This window comes from Natator depressus, chromosome 8 (assembly GCF_965152275.1).
Source record: "Natator depressus isolate rNatDep1 chromosome 8, rNatDep2.hap1, whole genome shotgun sequence".
In the NCBI taxonomy this organism is placed as follows: domain Eukaryota; kingdom Metazoa; phylum Chordata; order Testudines; family Cheloniidae; genus Natator; species Natator depressus.
The window spans coordinates 14,969,364-14,979,926 of NC_134241.1; the positions used below are offsets into that span (position 1 = coordinate 14,969,364).

The following is a 10,563-nucleotide window of genomic DNA, read 5'->3' on the forward strand; positions in this document are numbered from 1 at the left end:
ATGTGGTAACCCTACCTCCAGGCTCTGAATCAGCTGGACCCAGCAAAGAGGACTGCACATGCCAGATTGGCTGCAGAGGGTCTGTTTCCAGCACCAAATGGTCTCTCAGCCTCTGCTAACATGGGGAGCAGTGGTGGCAAATATCATCACAGTTAGTAATTGAGTTCAGGGCTGAGCACCAATTTCCCATGTGCTCTTGCAACCAGCTGCTGCTAAATAGGCAGCCGAGCTTGAGGATTCTTTGTTTCACACTGATCTGTGTATTCTGAGATCTGTAGAGATCTCAATAGGCAGCGTGCAGGAAACTGCCCTTGTCAGTGAGGCCAGTGCTGGGAGTGCCTTCGTATGGCATGAAGGAGGAGAAGTTAGTGCAAGTCTTTTCCCTGTTAGATTTTCTATTCTTTGATGACTTGGTAACTGATTTCTAGATCGAATTGGTACAGGTGTGTCAGTGCTGCCCTGTGTCACAACTAACTTAAAGTTACTTTGGAGTACCACTGGGGGTAGAGAATAATCAAGCTTCCTATGAAACCCCTTTGCTGATGTGCAATTGGTTGTGTGGCTGTTGATTTGTGTATTTTCTGCCCTTTCACTTTACTTGGAAGGGTTATGTGGGGTTATATTTTTATAACCTCCATCCTCCCAAATCTGTGTGTTAAGATTTTTTCCCCCACAGATTAGATTGATCTCTTCCTATAGGGATATTTTGGGTTTGTTTTCCTTTTCCCCTAAGATGCAGGATATGAAGTTTCAGCAGCAGCAGAAGGCATACATTTTGGACTTGTTCAGAACCCGAAACATTGCAGTTATCACTGTTATGTCATTGTTGCTGTGGTAAGTGGATGTGTGACCCTAAAGCACACGGACAACAATCAATCTGTTTGGGATGCCTGTTGTAGTTTTTTATAATAACCGGTCTCATAAACTGGGACCTATTTCAAACATGGGAATCTGCGTAGGGTGTCCAAATACCTGCATTAAGGGGCTTGCATCCGTGTTTAGGCAGGTAGAGATTTGTGCTCCTCAGTGTTCATGTGAGCATGCAAATTTATGATGACTCTATTGATGTTGAGCATTTATATAGCACACGGTGTACTCAAAGTGCTGCTGTAAAAAAACCAACAAACCCACAGTCTTAGCCACACAATATCCATGAGAAGTACACAATACTGTCTTGGGGGTATAGCGAAAGAGGTCATGTGGCTTGCCCAAGGCCATATAGCAGTTCAGTGGCAGAACACTAATTAGAACCGAATACATGACTCTTAATCTGTGATCCATTCCTTTAGACTCCACTGCCTCCCGTCTAGAGGAATTGGCTAATTCCTTTTGCATGTCAAATTGAGGTGTCCCAAGATTTGAAATCCGATCTTCCAGCTCTCTTATGCGGAACCATAACATTCAGATGCTGTAATGGAGCTTTTGATGAATACACCAAGTCTTTTAATAGAGTTTGCTCTAGGGAGAGGTTCCCTAAAAATGGGATTGTAGATGGCATGCTGTAACGAACTGAAACGTTTCAGGACTTCCTACTTCACTTTATTGTTAATGGCTCCGTCACAGTGAAACACCATTATGAATAACTTCCAGTGAGCCTCCCATTTACCATATTGTATATGGGAGGGAGAGTTAAGTTAGGGCTCTGTGGAGAGGATTGTGTTTGGACATTTTTAGTACAAAAAGAAGCTGCAGGTGCAAAAAACTTAGCAACTGTGGTGTAGCTATTGAAATTCTGAAAGCCATCCCATCCCTGCTGATGTCTGGTATTGTGCTGTTTCTGAAACAGAATCTTGGGTAATACTGTAGAGACTTTACTTTTTATGCATCTTTCAGGATGTTAACATCAGTTGGTTACTTTGGACTGTCTCTCAACACTCCCAACTTGCATGGAAATGCCTACATCAATTGCTTCCTCTCAGCCATTATAGAAGTTCCAGCTTATGTGATTGCTTGGCTGCTCCTCCGAATCTTACCTCGGCGGTATTCGATATCTGGCACCTTGTTCTTAGGAGGAGGGGTTATTCTCTTCATTCAGCTGGTGCCTACAGGTATGAGCTTCAACTCATGACGTAAAAATAAAATATATCCTACAGTGCCATCTAACTGCTCCAGCAAAGGGTTGGAAACCAGGAAGTTACCAGGTGAAATTTGCACCAAACCTCAATCATTTGTGGCTTGATTTGATTTTGGGTTGGTTTGTTATTTTTTCATACAATGCTGAGCACCTACAGCTCTCATTGAGTTCACTGGGTGTTGAGTGCTCAGCACTTCTGAAAATCAAAGTATTGATCCGTTTATGCTTCAGATGACCAGGTCATAAAATTGGATAAATGACAGAACACAGATGCATCTGAACTGGAGACACTACTTACAAAAATCAGAAGTTCTTCAGATTTCACCGTAGACTTCAGTAGAACCTAAATGCATTGTTGATTAGATATGAATTTAAGCATGTGCTTATCTAGTTTGCTGAATCAGAGCCGTAATGCATTTCAAGTGCACTCTCAGACTGGGAGTGAACCAAAGTCCTGGTAGTATAAAATAAGCTGCCTGCTCAAGTTATGAATTGGCGAATCTAGGGCTCAGGGGCGGTTATGATAAGAGAAGACTACAATTATAGAGGGGAGAAAAACTGAAGTCTTTGGGAGGTAAAAACAATGGAGGTAAGAAGCATGGGAACTTGATGCAGCTTTATTGATCCTTATTTAATTTTATTTTCAGACCTTCACATCCTGTCTGTCTTCCTGGTGATGCTGGGGAAGTTTGGGATCACATCCGCATTCTCAATGCTTTATGTCTACACTTCTGAGCTCTACCCAACAATAGTAAGAAACATGGCAGTTGGAGCTACTTCCATGTCTTCCAGGGTGGGCAGCATCATCGCTCCTTACTTTGTTTACCTTGGTGAGATGTCTTCTGTCATTTGGCTTGAATTTAAACACATGGGAGCAAACTGCACAGAAAAGTTATCCCAAAGAATGGGTGCAAGCTAGAAAGTCCTGGTGCTCCAAAGATGTTTAAACCAGCTTTTTAGATATTGTAATTTCAGTCACTTTCCTCCATTTTGGGCCATTTTGTTTTACACCAAGGGAAATAACTGGTGTTACACCACTGTTGCACCTGTATAAAATTAGCGTATCAGGCCCTTTTATTCTCTTTGATTGAGGCAGGTGCTTTCCAAACAGAAGAGGCCTTGTACCCTGCTCACAATTCAAAGGCAAAGAGGGATAGCAAAGGGGTGAAACATACAAGTAGAGCGGCTGAGATGATACTTTGCCACATCTTGATAGTGCACACTTGAAAACTAATCTCAGGCACTTCTGAAACTTGCCATGATCAGTCAGCTAGTTTCCCAAGGGCATAATGGCCCAAAGGGGCCTTCATTGCATAGCGCTCAGCGTAGAAGAGAGCACAGAGACTTGTGAGATGCTGAAAAACAGGCAGATGCAGGTCAAATAATCTCTTGGAATCTACACTTTTTTGAAAATGGTACTTAGAAAATATGCAGTATAAAGCATACACAGTAGTGTGTACATGTAATATTTCTAATTACACACAAAACACTACGTTAAAAGAAATGTTAAGGTTGCAAAGTCAAACACTCAAAAGTGAAAAGAAATTCAGCCCCGTTGTGCATATGCTAACAGTCCTTAGGTGTTCACATAGTATTTTATAGAGGGAGAGTGAGGCACTGAGAGATTAAAGTCAAAAGTATCCACTCATTTTGGAGGCTCAGTTGCGACGGCTAGGTCCCTATGAAGTGCCATATGATGCTTAAAGCACAGCTTTGATCGACTTCCGTTGCAGAGCTGTGTGCTCAGCACGCCTATATATCAGATCCCAGGGGCTTAAGTGAAGCGATGAGAGACCACCTCTGAGAAGTTTGGTCTAAATGATTTAACTAGCCTTACATAGAGAAACTGTGTCAGAGCCAAGGATAGAATCCACTGCTTCAGAGCAGCATTCCGTTGCCTTAGATATGAGACAACATGCTGTCTCTTCCTACAATCTGCTGCCTCATTCACTACACCCCTTCCAAGTTCTGCAACAAATGAAGCAGGGGTCCTAACAGATAAGCCTCCTTCACTACAGAACCCGGATTCATCCCCAGAACAGGCCCATCCTGAATGAGATGGGTCCTGCAGAAAAAATGTTATGTGATCAAGTAATTAAAGACCGTACCCTAATGCTTATGCACAAGAGGGTTGAGTTGCACAGACTTAATTTTGGCATTTTTGAGTGCTTGCCTTGCAACCCTGGTGTTTTTAATGTAACTTTTTGTTTGCGACTTCTTCAGTTTTTAAAAAAGCAAATGGAAATAATAGAAATTCCATTAAGTGGCATCATATTGACACCCCCTGGTTTGTCAGCGGCGTAGGAACTTTTAGATCTATTTCACAGGCCTCTGCCACTTGAGCTAATAGAGTAACAGATAGCTAGAGTAGCTTGTGATTCCCTACGTGGACCAGCAGTAGTAGGGGATGAGACACACACACTTTGCCAGTGGATTTCACAGGTAGCAGAGAAATGGTGAGACTCCAGAATCTTGGTTTCCATTCCAGATTCTGGACAGGAATGAAATAGATATGGACCCTTGTGCACATTTTACCCCAAGCTTGACCCCCCCTCCTGCCCTATCCCTTCCAACCTGTCCCAGTTGGTCTCTTCACTACTCCTAGCTCCGTGTCCCAGTCCCATTCTTTAGCCCCACCCAGTCACTGTCCATACTCCTCAGGTGTCTCACTCTGTCCCAGTTTCCTTGCCCACCCAGTCATAGCCTCCCCATCCAGGCTCATTGTCTAAGTGCCAGCCTCTCACCCCCGCCCCTCCCAGCCAGTCAGAGTCTCCTTGCTCAGTCAGTCCCAGTTTGGCTTCTCAGGGCACGCAGGGCTGTGAGTCACCTTGTTGCCAGCTTTCTCCAGTGCCTGTGCCAGTCGAATATTAGCTCCCTAACACAACCAGCCTGTCAGGCACATGAGTACTCTCCTCTGCGCTACACCAGCCCTGCCTTTGCCCTGCAGATTGACAGTAGATGCACTGCATCCCTCAAGTTCCCCCCTTGGGGAGTCCAGCCCCTAATCACTGGATATCCACAGAAATCCCAGATCATCTGGAACAGTGTTTCCCAGTTTACTAGTTTTCACTTAGCCCATGGCTCCTGTATAACACACAGCATTTGTTCAATGGTAGTAACACAAAAGATAATTTATTTGAATCTCTTTTTTTTTTAAACAGAAACAAGTGGAGTGAGGGAAACGAATGGTTACATATTAAACAAAATTATAAAACATGAAGTAGGGCCTGCCCTTATTCGTAGTTACCTGTCCTAGCTAATAAAGTAGATTCTCACTCGAAAGTTCAGTCTTTTGCAGCTCTGGCTAACCCCAAGGAGCTAGGACCCAGTTTTTCACAAAGCACCTCCACTCATCCAGGTACCTCCTCAGTGGACGGATGTAGAATGTCTTTCTCCACCCTGTGATATACTGAATCAGTCTTTATTCACAGACAGGGCGCTCCCTCACTCCCCTGCCTTTCCTTCTCACTTCCAAGTGGTTTTGATGTTTAATTTTTCTGGGTTGGTGCAAAGATAAACCACTGAGCAAAACATTATGTAATCAGCTAGCCAGAGGGAGGTGAGAGCTTCCTCCCGCTTGAATGGGCCAGCACCATTCCCTGGTGACTCACTTTCACTTCAAGACCATAAGGGTATAATTTTAAATATAGCAACATTATTCCTTAACTGTTACCCATACGTGCATGTATTGATAAGTTACAAGCTTTCAGCAGAGACCTCACATGCTACCCTTTATGGATAACTATCATGAAGCCAATGTGTTAGATGTAATGAGTTTGTCTTGTCTGAGACGAGTTGCTTGTACGGAACAGTGACCCCTTTGCCAACTGGCACCAATGGGTCTCTGTGTGATATCCCCTTTCCAATCTGTCTCTCCCCTCCCACCCCACTGACTCCCAGTCTCCCTCCGTGGACTCCTCATCCAGTCTCTGCCTCCCCCCACCTTCCCGGCTCCCTGTTCCAATCCCACTCTTCCCCCCAGCTCCTCACCCAATCTGTGTCCTCCTCCCCTGTTTTCCCCACTGGCTCCCAGTATCACCCCCTCGTACCGCGCAGTTCCCAGTCCAAGTCTCCTTACCCAACTAGTACCAGTCTCCCTTCCCCAGCTTCCAGTTCCAGTCTCCTTGCACAGACCCAATCTCAGCAGATGCCTTGTCCAAGTCTTCTCCTTTCCCTTCTCCTCTATCCTGCTTTTGTCCCCTATGCATTCCAGTCAGACAGCTTCCTCCTCCACACTGTCTGAGTGCCAGCAGGGGAGTTCTTGAGAGCACAGGAGAGACAGGCTCCCTGCTCTCAGTACCAATACCTGGCCCCACTCTAACTATGAGCAGCCATTACAGGGCAAATTCTTTTCAGCAACTGTAGCCCTGGGTTGGAACGTGCTCATCTGCTCTGCGGGGATGGACCACATGCAGTCTGTCACAGGTAGGAGCTGAGAGAGTCTCAAGCATACTGAGGAAGGACAGAATCTTCAGAGGTTTAGCTGCTTCTAGCAAGACTCCACTGAGCATATGTAACCTGCAGGTGTTTTCCAGAGGCTTATAACTTGGCCAAATTTGGGTGGTTATTTGCTGGGATGGCAAAAGGCATGTTCTGGACATGAGGATGACCACATTCTCTTCTCGTCTTTTCCCCCTCCACCGCCCCTGGGAGATAGCAAAGGTTCCTAACAAAACAATTGCGTTAACCTTTTTAACATGGGCAAAACAACTTATGTTATCTCTGAAATAGCTGAACCATCTTTGGTGAAACGTTAAAATAATAATAATGAATAATTCAGCCTGAGCAGACACTTCAGCATGGAAGGTTACGTTTTGGCAAAGCTATAAACAACGAAAAACAGGATCTTGCCATGGGAATTGTCAGATGACCCAGCTGTTCCTATAATAAATTTTCTATTACTCTGTGTTCTCACATATAAATATTATGGCTTTTAAACCAATGTAACTCCATTTACTTTAAGGGAATTAATCCTGATTTATGATGATAGAGAAAGTGAGAGGAGAACTGCACGTATAGTGTGTCACCCATGTGTTTAAACATGGAAAAATTTTCAAATCATTTAACACCATGTGATTCTCTCATCTAAAGTTTTCACAGCTATTACAGTCACAAAACTAACAGCTTGTGGCCAGGATTTCTGTTTGTTCTTTGTAATAAAAAAAAGTTCCCTCTATTTCAATCTCTCTGTGTTTCTTCAGCACATAAGGCAGTGTGGCCTTGATCCTGCTTGGGATCCTTGAATGTTAATGCAATACAAATAATCATAAATAATAATGCAGAGGTTATTCAAATAGTAAGGGAAAAATGTGATTTTTCTCATATTTTGTATTCAATGTCCGATGGGCCTGCCTTCAGGACCTTGGCACACTAATGGAGGAAGTCACACATATTTAAAATAGGAAAAGGTAAGTTTTAGGAGAATGCTGTGAGCTCTTGATATTTGCTTCAGCCAAGTTAGGACCATATAGTTTAGCCAGTTATTGAATGGAGATGGAGATCAAAGCACAAACTTTGGCTCCCTCTGATATATCAGAGATCTTTGGTGGTTAATCCTAGCTTTGTTCTCTACATCATAAAGTCTACGAGTATAACTTCAATCCGAAATAATATTGTCGTGTCCAGAATACATGTATTCTACATAAGATACTCTCTGGTTCCTTGGTTTGCACCTTTTCTGAAAGATCTCTAATGTTCTGTGCTATTGTGGTTTGCAGATTTTGCATCCTGACCATACACCTGTGCACAAATGTAAGGCTTCTGGCAACAGTAGTAACTTTCCAGTCCCAAACCTGATTCTGCCTAGATCAAGGGCACCGTCTGTCACAGGAGGCCTGTTGCTTTCCCCACTTCTAATCAAGTTTTTGTAAATGTGCTGTTAGTGGAGGAAGTTTAATTTTTATTTAATTAATTTTTATTGTGAGGCTAAGATTTGAGTCCAAATAAAAACAACTACTGAAGGCTCACTTCCTCCAGCAGTGGTACTAGCACAATTGTGTTTATCTTGCCAAGACATTTGTTATCCTACATTGAAGAAGCAACATGTAGGAGCTGTTAAATGGTACACAATTCGTGCCAGAGTAGTAACTGGCAACACAGATGAGATACTGCTGGTGAGATGTGATCATCCCCTATTACAGTTTGGCATATTTTTAATTGAAAAACCCTTTGGATAGGATTGGCAGGTACATAAGTAACTCCAGTTTGGGATTCACTTGTGCTGATTTCTAGGTGGAAATATTGGCTAACAAATCAAGCAAAGTGAATTATACAGTATAGTGGTGTCCTGAATATTTATTCCATCTATGAGCTCGTTGTGATGGTTGGTGTATAACTAATGTTGCCATGTCCTGTGTTCTGCCAGGTGCCTATGACCGATTCCTGCCTTACATTCTCATGGGAAGCCTGACTGTGCTGATAGGGATCCTTACCCTGTTTCTCCCAGAAAGCTTTGGAAATCCTCTCCCTGAGACCTTTGACCAGATGCTAAGAGTAAAAGGGTAAGTGGATTTCATTCACTCCATAGATCTGAAACATACAGCCACAACCAATTCAATATCATCTCCTCATTACATTCAACAAATGAGTATTTTACAGGTCTGTTCCAATAGACGAAGGGTTCTCAAACTTCATTGCACTGCGACCCCCTTCTGACAACAAAACTTACTACATGATGCCAGGAGAAAGGACCGGAGCCCCAGCTGCCCAGGGCTGAAGTTCTCAGGCTTCAGCTTTGGCCCCGGGGCAGTGGGGCTCGGGCCCCAGCAAGTCTAAGTCAGCCCTGGCGACCCCATTAAAATGGGGTGGTGACCCACTTTGGGGTCCTGACCCACAGTTTGAGAACTGCTGCAATAGATCAAACCTTTCAGAAGTGGCCTCTGGTTTTTAGTGCCTGACTTGATACACATTGGGACTGATTTTTCAGAATTGCTGAGCACCCGTGACTCCCAACTGAAATCCGTGTGTGTGTGTGCTCAGATGTTTTGGAAACAACACCAACAGTGTTTTGAGATAAGCACTCAGAAATCAGAGTCCTCTCTTGAAATGTTATCCTGAATGGCTCCAGTACATTAGAGGTCTTCAGTGTTAATAGTGGGCTTAGTACACAGAGTGTTTAACAGACCAAACTTTCTCTTGTATGTTGAGGGCAGCACGGCCCAGTGAATTGAACTCAAAGCCAGGAATGCCTGAGCTGTGGTGTTAATATTCATTATAAAAGTACAACCAGTGTGTCAGGTGCTATACAACAGCGGTTCTCAACCAGGGGTCCGGGACCCACTGTGGGGCCACAAGCAGGTTTTAGGGGGTCTGCCAAAATAAACCAGAGAGTAGGGCCAGTGTTAGACTCACTGGGGCTTGCGGCTGAAGCCCGAGCCCCGCAGCCTTGGGCTGAAGCCGAAGCTCAAACAACTTAGCTTTGAGGGCCTGCTGTAGTGTGGGGCCCTGGGCAATTGCCCTGCTTGCTACCCCCTAATGCCAGCCCTGGCTTTTAATCTAGTGGAAATACAGAAAGAGTTGTTGTGGAACAGGCAGACTGGGGAGTTTTCATAGCATTTTGGGGGGGGCCTCCTGGTGTACAAGACACGGAAGTAAATGTGGTCCCTTGCTGGGATACTTTCACTTAAATAGATGAACAACCCAGAATGTCCCAGGAGGAAGGTTTTGTCTGAGATGATCTTTTTAAGATCGGTGGATACCAGCTTTTTTTTTTTTTTTTTTTTTTTTTTAATTGAAGTCTGTTTTGAGGCAGGGTTTGGAATAAGAGGTTGGGAGCTGGATTCATTGAAATCAGGAGGGAGTCTCAGGCGTGTTCCAACTGCTACCACTGAATTGCTTTGCATCATCTAGGGCAAGTCACCACGCCTCTCTAGGTGCCTTTCCCTGCATCTTTGAAATAGGGATAATATTTTCATCCCTCACAAGGGTGCTGTATTAATTAGATCATGTGTATATTAGAGAGACAAGGTGGGTGAGGTAGCACACAATCCTGTGTAGAGAACATTACCAAGTTTCTGTATTTTCCCTTCTAGTATATAGAAAGGCTATTCATTTAATAGGATTGTTCTTGTTTCATTTAAATAGCGCTTTGTTCTTTGAATAGAAAGGGATTGGGCTCTACTATGAAAACAGGATTTCAGCATTTATAGTTCTTTTCTTTTGGTGGATAAAGAGCTGCTGGTATAATCTGAGACAGATTACCCACCACTCCCACCCCCTGAAGCTCCTTCATGTAGCTATTAAGAACATGCAGTGCTCTCTTGTTACACTGGACACTGCTGTTTGGGTCACCCTGTACAAACATGTCCACTGAAATCTTACGCATGCATGCACACGTGTGGAGATTTAGCACATAGTATCTCCAGTTGGTTCTAATGTTTGTTATAACTGTTTTACATGGACGGTTTGTGATTAAAAAAAGGTAGTTACAGAATGCTATTCTGTAACTGTTTCCCATCAGACCATTAAGTACTACTGTTAGCCGATGGCCA

At 43.7% G+C, this 10,563-nt stretch overlaps 1 protein-coding gene across 1 annotated transcript in view; it reads left to right on the plus strand.

The window, feature by feature from the left end:
- Positions 1-10,563, plus strand: part of SLC22A4 (solute carrier family 22 member 4) — a 53,025-nt gene that overhangs the window by 35,467 nt on the left and 6,995 nt on the right. Inside the window, exons 6-9 of the mRNA XM_074960483.1 lie at positions 734-834; positions 1,834-2,048; positions 2,722-2,904; positions 8,439-8,574. Coding sequence (XP_074816584.1) covers positions 734-834; positions 1,834-2,048; positions 2,722-2,904; positions 8,439-8,574 — 635 coding nt within the window. The remainder of the gene's footprint in view (positions 1-733; positions 835-1,833; positions 2,049-2,721; positions 2,905-8,438; positions 8,575-10,563) is intronic.